We start from the raw sequence: 13,167 nt of genomic DNA on the forward strand, positions 1-13,167 counted from the left end.
CTTCTGCCATGGAAACTCATGGTTTACTTCTGTCTGTTGGTTTTTGTCTTTTAGCTGGTTACTCCATGAGATGAGGCTCCTTCTGATGTTATATAGAATATCAGAGCCATAGAAATATAGAGCTGGAAAGAAAACCAAGAAATCTAATTTCTAGCTGCTCTCCTCATCATGTTAATTCTATCTCACATACAAAATTTATAACAGATTTATCTAACCTTTTCTTAAAAATATCTCATTAATTTTAGTTCTTAATAATATCTCATTAATTTTAGTCTAATGATTACACAGTATTTCCTGACAATTTCAATATAAGACTGTCTTTATCACTCAAAGGTTTTCCTATATATAAATCTCACTTGGCTTGGTACAACTGAAGTTTGCTCTTTCTTGTCCTATGTCTCCTATCAAAGACTATTTATTAAAGCCTTTTTGAACATTTGCTGTTGAAAACACTTGTAACAGGCCATCACAATCTATTTGGCTAGGAGCAACACAAAGTGTAATAGTTCTATATATATAAATTATCTATGTTCCATAGGCTTGTCATGAAATACTGTTCTACAGTTATAGCTTGTCTTTAGGATAGATTCTGCCATTACAGGGGTATAAAACTTATTACATCCATTGGAAAAAATTGAAAACATAACCTGAACCATATCAAGTTCTACTGTTATCTGTTTAGCACAGCTGTTTCTTCTGTGGGAATGGACTTAACCTCAGAAAGCTACCCAGACAGTACAGTTCTGCTATATCCTCCTGTGTGTATTTCAACAATAATGAAAGAAACACCCTTCCTCTTTCATTACATGCTACTGTCTTTCCCAGTCCATGGAAAAAGAGCGGTGGATTCTACAGGGAAGTTTAGAATTATTTGAGCTTCTGAAAACTTTAATGACTGGCAAGGAAATAGAGTAGGTGTCATATGGTGGTGCTGGAATGAGGATGCCAACAATGCAGGTAGACTGAAACTATGTATATCCACAAAGCCAAGGAAACTCAGTTACACCGACTGCACAGCTCCAAAGTACAAAATTTTGGGCTGCTATATTCAGAATTAGAGTTTATGCTTTCTCCATAATTACAGACAACTTCTACATTTTTAGAGTTCAAGGCTTTCTCTAAATCTCTGCTTTGGAGGTATTGGCTGGCCCTCTGAACCAGCTGTCATGCTGATTCTCAAAGGTAAACACAATGATATTAGTTAATAGTATCCTCTGGCATTTTGGGTTTTTTCTGACAGACTGAAGTAAGCCTGCTATACTGCATGCTGTACCCCACATGAAATAAGATCATGTATCTTGCTTCACAATTCATAGGGAGTAAGTGTATCTTCTAAGAAAAGTACACACGTGGTAACACTAGCTGCTCAGGGTACGGTTGAGTTGTAGCTGCGCAATGGTGAACCTGTGGCACACTATGCAATGCCGAATTTTTTCACTTTTACTTTGCTGTCTCCTATTGCTTTTTAGTTGCTGAATGCTGAATTCCCTTGTTTTTGTCAGGTAACTGTTCAATATTGTCAGTCTGTAAAGAGAAAGTAAGGAATAACTTTTGTGAGGGTTTTCTTTTTCTCAGGAAAAAAACCATGTGAAAAGCAGTACAGCCTATTTTGAGACCAGGTTCTTGGATTACGCTCAAGAAAAGCAGCACAATGTTCTATTTTAGTACTATTTGGATTATGGTACTATAAAAAAATGAATTAAAAAACCCCAGAGACAGCCAAATAATTATATCATGAGAGCAGAAGTCAGGACTCCCATCTTCCGTTCCTAGCATACTCTCTAGATTTACTGTAAAGACTTGATAGAGCCCTTTCGTTATGTACTTTATTTTCTAAACCTATAAAATAAGGTTAATATGTTTATTATAGGTGTTTAGAAGTTAATTGTCATGAAAGATTCCAAAATTCAGAGTTTTACTAGGAATGATAACGTATGAACTTACAGGCAGTTAAAGACCTAACCCTATTAGAAATCCACTGACATGCTGCTACACTTTCATTAGGCCCTTCACACTCTCATACTAATATGTTTAAAAATCCCAAGTATATTTCTACATTTTTTGGTAATAGAACTGTTAGTTTTTCTCTGCTTCTGTAGAGAGATGATAATACAGTTCAAGTGAGACCTCTACTCATTCTGAATTTTCTCTACTCTTATTCCTCAGACTTCTGAGATGCATCCTTCCACTCTTAAATGAAGCAACATCAGCTTAAATGTGACTGACATAAGTAAACACTATTTGTATATGTTTATTAATGCTCCACTCAAGATCTACTGGAAAAATGCTGTCTTGATCCCTAAGAATCTGAAATTTCCCACTGGATTAGCAAGTAAAAGCTTACAAAGAGAGTAAGTTAAGAAAAGGTGCAACTACTTCCACATGTGACCTAGAAAAATTAAAAAAAAAACCACCACATTTTTTGTCTCGCTAAAACACAAAGAGAAAACTGTAAGAGATCACCTGTGACAGAAAATACAACTTACCAAGCCAGGGAATGAAGTTAAGACAAGCTGTAAAGAAAATAAAAAAGTGCATTTTATGTGCAAGGCAACCTGCAAAGGAAAAAAATGGTCTGTGTGTCATTTTCTTGAGGTTGAAGTGTTAAAGACCAAATTCTTCCTTTCTACGTTAGAAATTCATGTCTTATCTGTCTTGGAGATCTGCTTAGGGAACTGATGAGAATATTAAATTCCTGAACTTTCAGTCTTGCTTGAAACACGTTTCCTTTCCAACAGTCTAGGCACTATTTAACAACAGCAACTTGAGATTTGGAAGAAATGGTGGTTCTAACGAGCAACAACCCTGCATCTTCAGCTAGGCTGGCAGGCTGAAAGGAATAATGCTTGTAATCTGCAAGGCTGTCATTTTCTATTTTCTTTGGTGGGGCTACTCAGACTTTTTGCATCAGCACAATTAATGAATGATAGGCCATTACATATTAAACATGTTACAGTCATTTCTCTTCTGACTAGACGTGAATAATACAATTAATAAAACATTTTTTAAAAATGTGAATGCTATTAAATATGTATTACCAGTATCACAACCATTCTACTAACATGGAAGAGCAATGGAAATGTCACAGTACTGTTCCACCTCTTTCTCTCGGCCCATTTGCTGCCACTCAGAGATTCATCTCTGCTCTGTAAATGGCTGCCCACCACTGTTCTTCCTCTGGGAACCACCTGGAGAGGAGATGCCAGGCAGCTGTTCTCCTGCAGGCCTGACTGTGTGTGCCCGCATAAAAAATTCTCTCCATCTTTGTGAACTTGAAGTGGAATCCTGTCGTGTGCTCCAACCTCAAGAAGAGATGAATGTGCCCATTTCCATCTTTTAACCATGAATCGATAAAACTTTTGCTTCAAATGAGAAGGTAGCCTCATTCTTACCAGCCTCTGAGCTGGCCTACGCTTGGAGCTGCTTACTTGATTCTATGCTTTTAATGGCTTTTACGTGGCCAACGTAAGGATTCAGAAACAAGAAGCAGGGCTGTGGCACGAGGGAAGGAACTGGGGCACAGATCACATTCTGCATTTTCCATAACCACCTTTGTACCAGTCCAGCTTCTACTGGGGGAGCTTACGAGGGGGATGAGAAGAGCATGGCTTGTTTAGTCCTGCAAAATAAAGGCTGCATGGGGATGAGATTGCTGTCTATAAATACTTTTGGCAGGGGATACACACAGGATACTGGGAAAGGCTACTTCAGGACAGTATTTGTACAGGAGGAAAAGATGGATGTGGAATGGTCACAGGGAAATATAGGTTTGAAATTTTAAGAAGGCTTCCAGCTGTTAGAGAGGTTTCTCTCAGACATCCTCCCAGTAGCAGCAGCAAGGCCAAAACATTCACTGGCAAAGCATGATCAGTTTCTGGAAGAAAGAATAAAATGGCTGTTTGCAACACTAGGGAGCAGGGTACAGTATAGGGCAGAGAAGAATTAAGCTGCTTCAGCTTACAAATGCCAGCATAGCTGAGCTTCCATAACAGAGGGTGCCGTTAGCCCTCTCTCACCGGGGCTGCAGACATACAATGAATTATATTTATAGACAGCCTTGTCATTACATGGTGGAGTTGAAAGAGTAGAAGACAAAAGCCATTGTGATGAGAATGGGCAATAACAGCTATTTTTTTAGTCAGTGAGGGCAACAGGAACTACTTATAGAGTTTATTATTATCAACAGCAAGGCAGTCCTTATTCCTAGTGAGTTTGAGATTGGATGAATACATCTGGGTAGCATAACATTCTACAGCTACATGCTTGTCTTTTTAAGTCTGTCTCTTTTTCTTCTCAGCGTTGGCTTTGACTACTAAGTGACTAAAGAAGTGGACGCTTTGCAAAATTTAAATTATTAGCTCTAATTTTAGCAAATGTCTCTAATACTGACACTGAAAGATCAACGGTCCTTTCTCTCCTGTGCTCAGGGAATTTGCCAGCTCATGATGGGGCCCTGTTCAGAAAGATCCATGCCTGCAACTGCAGAGAAAAGCACTTGTAGTTCTCTGGAAAATAGTACTTTGGTAAAGGAGTGATGAAGTTTTCTGAGAATTTCGGTTGTTGGCTACCTGGCACAAGTGTAACTCTGAATCATCTATTGCCTTCTGGAAGAAATAACAACTTCAAAATGGCTATGTTCCTCCTGCCATTGCTTGAGAAACAATCTTCTGCTTAGGACCTCATGACTTAGCTATGCACTCGTAATCATATACAGTACCTATCCTATGGTGCAGTTGACCCCTCCCTTTGCTTTGTCAGCAACGACAGCTTCTCATCAGCTCATCTATCCCTCCCATCCAGTCTGTGTTAGGCAGTGCAAAAACTTTCCATTTAGGTAACCAGTGCTGGCTGGGCAGGTGAGGAACTGAGATGGTTCCCCTGTATGGACAGCCACTCTTTTTACTCTTCCCTTCTCTCATTTCATTCTGTTTCATTTACTTGTTGCTGACAGTTATAAAGGTAGGTTAAGGACACAAGGCAGGGATTATTACTTGCTTGCATGACAGGATATAACCTTTACATTTGCTTAGCTCTGTGTGGTGCTTCCATAATGCAAGTATGTTTGCAGAGAGTGAAGTTTTTCACAAAGAAATCCCTGAATAAGAGACTGAGATATCATTTTAAAAGGTCTAAATATTTCTATGATCTCAAAATACTCGGCATGAAATCTGAACCTGAAAGTAGCATCATGTTTGGCCAGAAATCCCTATCCCTTATTGAATCTGAGAGCCTCGGAGATAAGCCCAGGTTAGCGTTTGAACACAAACGCTGTCATCTGCCCTTGCGGTTCTTAGTATGAAAAATGAGTTTATTTAGCAGCGTCTGGCTATATCGAGGCACTTTCTGAGAATCCGTGCTTCTGTCACAGAGCCGCAGCATCAGGGAACCCCCACCTCCTCCACCTCCTCGCCCCGCCGCCTGCTCCCGCTCGGCCTCCGACCGGCGCGGGCACCGGGACGAGGCCTCTGCCCCGCTAACGAGCCGTTTGATTTGGGCGGGCCAGGGCCCGAGCGCGCGGCCCAACGGCAACTCCTGCGCGCCGCTCGTCACCGGGCCGAGTGGCGGCAACCGCCTTCAGAGCAGGGGCTCTTCCCCAGCACCGCAACCCCACCAGGCTCGGGCCGCTGCCTCAAAACAGCCCCCGCTCCGAGCCGAGTCGGCCCCAGCGCAGCCCGCGCCCTCCCCGCCATCGGGTGGGGCGGCGGCCACCCCGTACCCCCCAACCCCGCCCACCGCAGCCGCCCGGGGCCAGCGGCGGGGACCCGCGGCCGCTCCACTGCTGGGCGGGGCGACACCGGCCAATGAGAGGGCGGCATCCAGCAGGGGGGGTGGGGCCGGGCCTTGAGTGGCACCTGGCGAGATAAACAAGTTGCGGCACTATTCGGCGCCCCATACTATCAGCCACTGCCAGGCCAGCCGGCGGCGGGCGGAGGTAGTGGCGAGGCGCCTGCTGTCCCGGCGAGAGGCACCGAGCCCAGCTGCGCTCGCCGCTCCCGCCTCTGCCCTGCAATGTGAAGAGTCAGCAAGTTCCCGGCGGCCGCTGAAACGCTCGGCGTCCCCGGGGAGCGAAGTGCGCCGGCGCCGCGTGGCCGGGGCGGCGCGGGGCACGCCGGGAGTTGTAGTGCCGTCGCCGCCGCCTCCCGCCCGTGGCGCCGGGGCCGGTGCCCGCAGCCGCACTACGACTCCCGGCATCCCTCGCGCCGCGCCGCGAGGAGCCCCAGTTGAAGCGGGTGGCGGCGGAGCGCACCCCCTCCCCCCGCCAAAAAAGCCCCAAACCAAAACAAAAACAAACCGCCCCACCCCACCCGCCCGCCGCCCCCGCCGAGCCCCGGAAATGGCGGCGCCGGGAGGGGGCTTCGCCAGCCAGGGGTGCTGATCCGGCCGCCGCTGTCCCCCGCCCGTCCCTCCCCGCCCATGGGCGAGACATGGACTACGAGTTCAAGTCGAAGCTGGCGGCCGAGCGCGAGCGGGTGGAGGACCTGTTCGAATACGAGGGCTGCAAAGTGGGCAGAGGCACCTACGGGCACGTCTACAAGGCCCGCCGCAAGGACGGGTAAGGGCCGCGCCGCGCCGCCGGGCCGCGCCGCCAACGGCCGGTGGGACCCCCTGCCCGCCGCCGCCCTCCCCTCCCCTCTCGTCCCTGGCCGCCGTCGCAAAGTTTCCGTCAAGGCGCGGGGGCCGGAGCGCGGAGCCCGCCCGGGCAGCCCCCGCCCCGCGCTGGCAGCGGGCCGCGTTCTCCCGGCCCTGTGGCGGGGGCGGCCCTGCGGCGCGGCGCGGTGCGTGGGTGGCCGCAGGTGGGTGCCCGGCTGCCCACTGAGCCCCGGCGTCGCCTGAGGGGGAGGCCATCCCGCCCCGTGGGTGCGCCCCGCTGTCGCGGTGTCCCGGCGGCCGTGGGACGCGGCGGTGGCCGAGGCTCCGGTGGCGCGTCCCACTCTGCCCCCCCCCCCCCGCGGGTGGGGGTGCGGTGTCAGCAGGCTGTGCCGTTGGGAATCGCCTTTGGTTTTCATACCGGGTTTCACGTCATCGCTTTCATCTTTTGTGTGGTCGCGTTCGTGCTGTGACATTCTGCTCCGACAACTTGCAGGGGATTGGAAAACCGAGCAAGTTTGACGCGAAGACCGTCTGGCTACCGCCCGCCCCTCCCCCGGTACTCCCGTTCCGGCCGGTGCGCCCGGGAAACCCCCCGGGAGACCCCCGGGAGCGCCTCGGTCCCCGGCGCCGGGTGCCCCGCTGAACGGGGGGCCGGGAGGCCCGTCCGGGGGGCTCCTTGCGGGCAGAGCTGGCAGCTTCGCTCAGTACCGACGCCCAGGTGTGTCTCCATCCGCCTCGCTTCCCATGCGAGAGCAGGGTACTTGTCCTGAAACACCTGGCTCTGGCTGGATCCAGAGAGGTCGCTTAGCCATTAAGCCCGTGGATGTTGGCTAAGGAAGGGCTTCCTTCTTTTCCCTGGGGAACAGACGGCTGGTGCTGTGGGATAGGTGTCCCCTGGGTGCCATTTTCACTGTACTGGGATTAAGAGAGCAATGGGGAATTAGGGTTGCTATTTGGGATTGCTTGGCTGGTGTGCCATTGTTGAAGAGGAGCAGTCCTGAGGAAGGCTCTCCTGCAGGTGCAGGTTCCGAATACAACCCTTTTCTTTCAGAAGAGCCATTAAGCGCTTTTTCACTGTGGAGTGTGAATACTGCACAACGTGGACTGCGTTTATAGAAGTGTTCTAAGCAGCCTGTAAAGTTTGATAAAACTTACTTGCAAATTGGAGGTGATACTTTCCTAACAGAAGGCCAAAGAGAGCCTTCCATTTCAGGCAACTGAAACTTTGAAAAAGAAAAGATTGAATATGGCAATTTTTGAAATAAAGATCTGGAAGTGGTTAATGGAACACTGCTGCTTTAGATTAATAGAGAAGTCCAGCGATTTTTCTGTAGGAGTAAATTGCATTCATGTGTGTCTTCAAAATTTAAACTCTGAGTCAAGAGGATGTAGTATTAAAGTGATTAATAACTGAAAGGTAGCACACTAATTCAGGTGGAGGATTAAATGCTGGGAAATAAGCTCTGATTCTGACTAGCTTGCTCTGCAACCTTAAGAATGCTAAAGCATAGCTAACTTGAAAAGGAAATGTTACCGCCTTTCTGGGTATTTCAGCTGCCACAGAGCTCTTCTAATATTTGTGGGCTTAGTAGTCATGTTTTCTTTTCTTTTTCCTTTAAGTTTTAATTTATTTATATTACATACATATATATGAGATATGAGAGGAAGCAGTAGTAAAAGCATCCAAAATGCTGGTTAAATATTTTTTGCTGTTCTTTGATACAGTAATCCTAAAATTGCTGCTTGTAAGAACAGAATAAAAGAGGCAGAGCTTTGAGTTTACTGTTTCATGAAAAAGAAATTTAATGTCTGTTTCTAACTTATCTGTTTCATTTCCATCATTGACAATGGAAAGCCTTTGCAAGAATTACGTTGATGCTACAAAGCACCATAAAGGACATGTCTTCAAAATCCCTGCAATAGTAATAGTAGTATGAAGGTAAATGGGTAGTAAAGTGAAAGTAAACATGATGAAAAGATAGTTAATGTGTCAGAGCTGGGAATAATCAAAGGGAGACCTTGAGTCATAAGAAAATTAACTGATAAAAGGAAGTGCAAAGTTTCAGTAGCCAGTCAGATTGAAATGCAATATAATATGGCACAAATGCAACTGTGCTATATACTCGGATGTTTTACTTCACAAAGCTTGGAAACTGGGTTATTCTCCCTTTTTTTGGTTTTCCTTTTTATGGGATTGGTGAGTTTGCTCTCAGTAGCTTTTGTGTAACTTTACGACCTTGGGTGGAAGTAAGATGTGAACAAGTTAGAAAAAATAGAAAAAAATTAGAAAACAACCTAAATCATTAAGATATGGTAAGTTCCTTGTGAAAATATCTAGCGAAAATATCTCTGTGGGGTGGAGGATATTTAGCATTTGTTCTTAACTTTAAGGAGTCCTTAATGATGGAGAGAAACTTTTTCCAGTCCTGGCAACAGAAACCCAGCAGTGATGCATATTTATAGTGTGCTGATCACTGGGGGATTTTGAGCCTCGTGTAAAGGAATTCTTCTTTGGCTGATCATAGAGACTGTTTCAGTATTTCAAATTTGCAAGGCATTCCAGTATAAAAGGAAAAAAGATTCTGGCTACTTGCTTCTTATAGTCAATTTACAGTCTCGGGAGGCTGAGGGCAATAAGAACCATGTAACTCTCCAGAAATTCCACTGAGATCCTGTCACTTCATGTTTCAAAAACTTGGCATATAAACTTTATGAAATAGTAAAATGTGTTTATACGGAGCTTGGCAAGCTCTTCGATAAAATGCTTGTTAAAAAAAAGTGGTTGCATTGCTTAGATCTCTGTGAATGGCTTGGGCATAAAAGCGGTTTTTCAGCAAAGTAACAGCATAGTTAGGCTTTTTCAGCCTAGAGTGGAATATCATTTGGGCATGTTTCTAGTGAGCTGATTGATTTCTATGAGAGTTAAAAGATCTTTTTTTTTTTTTTTAACAGGCAGTCAGGTTTGAACAATGTTGGTGTGACATTTGCATTCACTGCATGAGCATGTTTTTAAAGATGTTGAGCACCTGCAGCTTCCATTTACTTCAGTAGTGTTTGTGTGCTCTGATAAGGTTGAGAGCTATTACCTGCATTATGCATTTAGCTAAATTAGGCACCTAGGTTTACAAAACTTTCATTAATGTATTTGTAGTCCAGAAAGGGTTGTTTTTAGCTTTTGTCAATATTTTTAGCTCTTTATGTAGCTGGGAGATCTTTTACGATTTTTGTGTGTGTAGTGCCTCAAAACTTCATGTTGGCTTTCGCAAACTTTTTTTTGGACACTTGTTCACATTTGTCCAGTAAAACAAAGAATGCAATTTTTCCAGTCATTGTTAGGAAAGTGTGATTTAGTTTCATGCCTTACCTTTCCTTGTTACATTCCTTGCCACTTCTTTGATCACAGTTTAAGCCATGATGTTGTGCTTAGTTGTTTTACTTCCTGTATCTCCTTTTCACATGGGAAGCAATTTTTAGGATGAAGCAAGGGTTGGAAATTCTGTTTGTATATGCCTGAATTATTTCCTATTACTCTTTGGGAAAGATCAGTCTATGGGTTTGGGCCCCTACAAAGTGTTTATGTTCCTTCACCAAGATGTCAGCTCACCTGCAGTAGGATGTTTGGATGAGTCAGCAAGCTGAAAAGATACCACTGTTGGTTAGTCAGGAGCGCGCAAGGAATAACGGGATGCACAAGTCAAGTAGAAAATAGGCCACCCTGTTCTTCGTTCTGTAGCAGTGACAGCAGATGTAGCACTTGCAAAAGCTGAAATCTTCGTGTGAATAAAACCTTTCTAGTTATTGTTGCTTCTGCTTACCTTTAAACGAACAATTGAGCTGGCCTCTTTCTCTTCTGCTATGGCTATGTTATTTTTCTTTTACTCGCTACCTGGTTTTGGGCAACAGAGGTTATTAAAATAAAATCACAAACAGTTTCGGGTTTCTTTTATTTCCAAGTAGCTATGTAGGTTATGTATTTAGTCTGTGTGTTTCAAAACAGCTTTCAAAAAAGCAGCATCACACAGGGAATGTCAGAATTTTGTTTATAGAGGAAATGGCAGAAATCTGGAGTGATCAGCTTCCAAGGCGATGGCAGCAGAAGGGCCAGGAGTTGTACCCTGGGCAACTCCCAGGCTTGCCACCTGCTCAGTAGCAGGCGCTGCGTCTGCAGACCCTCCTGCCACTTATCCTTTGGCAAGTATGAAGGGTTTGGCACTGCCTTGTACTGTACAGTGTAGCAGCTGAACGAAGCTTGTAGATTTATATGCTAATATAGTGATATACGGTTTTTAAAAAAGAAAGCCACTATTTGTAACATGTCATATTACCTTGTTAATGTATCTGTAACTTTCAAACAAGAGAATTGGTATAAAACAGGCTTCACCTTAGCTGCTAAATATAGAATTCCACAAAGATGATCGGTGGGCTGGAGTACCTCTCCTATAAGGTCAGGCTGAGAGAATTGTTCAGCCTGGACAAGAGAAGCCTCTGGGGAGACCTTATAGCAGCCTTCCAGCACCTAAAGGGTGCCTGCAAGTCAGCTGGAGAGGGACTTCTTACAAGGCCCTGTAATGACAGGACAAGGGGTAATGGCTTTAAACTGAAAGAGGATAGATGTAGATTAGATATAAGGAAGAAATTCTTCACTCACAAGGTGATGAGGCACTGGAACAGGTTGCCCAGAGAAGTTGTGGATGCCCCATCCCTGGAAGTGTTCAAGGCCAGGTTGGATGGGGCTTTGAGCAACGTGGTCTTAGTGGAAGATGTCCCTTCCCATGGTAGGGCGGTTAGAACTACATGATCTTTAAGGCCCCTTCCAACCCAACCCACTCTATGAAATTGGGCAACAGTGATGAAAGTCCAAAAACATCACTGTAAAGTACAGGTGTAGGAGGGGGAAGACCAATGAAATCGTTTCCCCCAGTTTTTGAGTACTGTAAGCTTGCAACTAAAGAGAAGTCGGTTTTCCTCCTTGGACTGACGTTGGTGTGCAGAAACATGAATGTAAAGTTCTTAATGCGGGTCTGAAGTGCTTACAGCATCCAAGTCCACACTAAAGTCAAGTGAAAGTTAAGGGAAGAGGAAGGAAGGGGAAGCACATAGCCAAGGCAAGTGTATAATCTAATCTAGGAATGCTCGCTGTGGTCCTGGCCATGTAACCTTTTGTTTGTTTTAGTTTTTTTTAATTTGTTGAATCTTATTTGTTTGAAGCAGGAGTGGAAAAATATTGATTGAGGGAGGAAAAAATAGCATGCTGTGAGCATGGCTTTATTGGAAAAACAGGCTTTTTCCTGGGGCCACTCACTGTGGCTGAGTTTTCTGCTAATATCGTTATGTTGTTCAGAGGTTGCATCTGGTCACACTTATGACTGAGATCACTGTGGTGGTAGAAAACTTTAAGTGTAGAAGAAGCAAAGGTAATCTGCTTATTCTCTTGTATCAGTGTTCATATCACAATAGTTTGTGTACTGTTCTCTCCATATTATTCTGCAGTGCTTAAATTACTGAAGTCATATAGCATGAGTGTGTCAGGAAATGAAACTTGCACTCAAGTTGACTCAATGCTACAAATGAATGCTGCTGGCGGTAAAATCACAGAGGGATGGTGCATGTGTACTGCAGTTACATTTACTGTTAAGAGGGAGGTGGCAAGGGTTATACTCTTTTGAATGTGAAACTGGAGTGTTATGTACCAATGCATGCAAGTATGTACTTGTAAGATATTTGATAGTGTGTAATAATTTGTGTATTTACATATCATTATTTTCTCTATTTGACATTGTCTTGAATGTAAGTAATTTGAGTTTTCAGTGCTGTTTGCTAATGTAATCCTGTCACAGGCTAAATCACAGAAATATTGACCCAAGTCGGAAAGCAACGTATTTGATGCTGAACAACTACCTTTCTGTGCAGCAATGTCTCCACCAGTGATGGTATCTAAAAGGCTGGTTTTGCTTCTCACTTCCATAATTTTTTTTTCTTGATGAAGCTTATTATCTTAAGAAGGTAGAACAGCTGAAGGTGTTCATGCCTCGCTATAATCTCTCAACAGCTAAGTAAACCTAAATACTAGTTTACCTGTGAATCCTGGAAATACTTGTTAGCACTGAGTGCTCTTAGTATGTGTGAGAAGGAGCAGCAGAACTAAACCAAACCTGTCTAACTAGATGCCTGCAATGCATTCCAATAAAAAACCCTAAACTAGTATTTTGTAACTGTGCCTTACTGAAGGCTGCTAGTGAAACTATACTGTGGCTCTGCTTCCTGCCCAAGAGGATAGTGCAAGTGGTGATGAGTAATTTTTAGTGCTTCCCAGAGGCTCTTACACATGGTCTCTCCGATGGCTATGTTGTCCTTTCTTTAGTTACTCTCCCTGAAATGAAGCGCAGAAATGAGCTGTACAGCCCATAGCTTTTCAGAAAGCAAATAGCATTCGGCTGGTGTTTTGTTTGCTACTACGGTTAGCACAAAGGTGGGGTGGTGGTAGGAGCTTTAGGAAGAAAGGAGGTGAGTGGGGGTTATGAGACATGGAAGAGGTTGCGTTTGTTTGAGAGAGAAACAGATGAAGATTTTTGCCAA

At 44.7% G+C, this 13,167-nt stretch overlaps 1 protein-coding gene across 1 annotated transcript in view; it reads left to right on the plus strand.

Moving 5' to 3' along the window:
• The first annotated feature begins 6,145 nt into the window (after positions 1-6,145).
• The window catches only part of CDK19 (cyclin dependent kinase 19), a 136,282-nt gene continuing 129,260 nt past the window's right edge, over positions 6,146-13,167 (plus strand). The window contains exon 1 of the mRNA XM_064447463.1: positions 6,146-6,553. Within this exon, the coding sequence (XP_064303533.1) occupies positions 6,426-6,553 (128 nt within the window). The 5' untranslated portion in view covers positions 6,146-6,425. The remainder of the gene's footprint in view (positions 6,554-13,167) is intronic.

The sequence above is a fragment of the Phalacrocorax carbo genome, chromosome 3 (genome assembly GCF_963921805.1).
Source record: "Phalacrocorax carbo chromosome 3, bPhaCar2.1, whole genome shotgun sequence".
Lineage (NCBI taxonomy): Eukaryota > Metazoa > Chordata > Aves > Suliformes > Phalacrocoracidae > Phalacrocorax > Phalacrocorax carbo.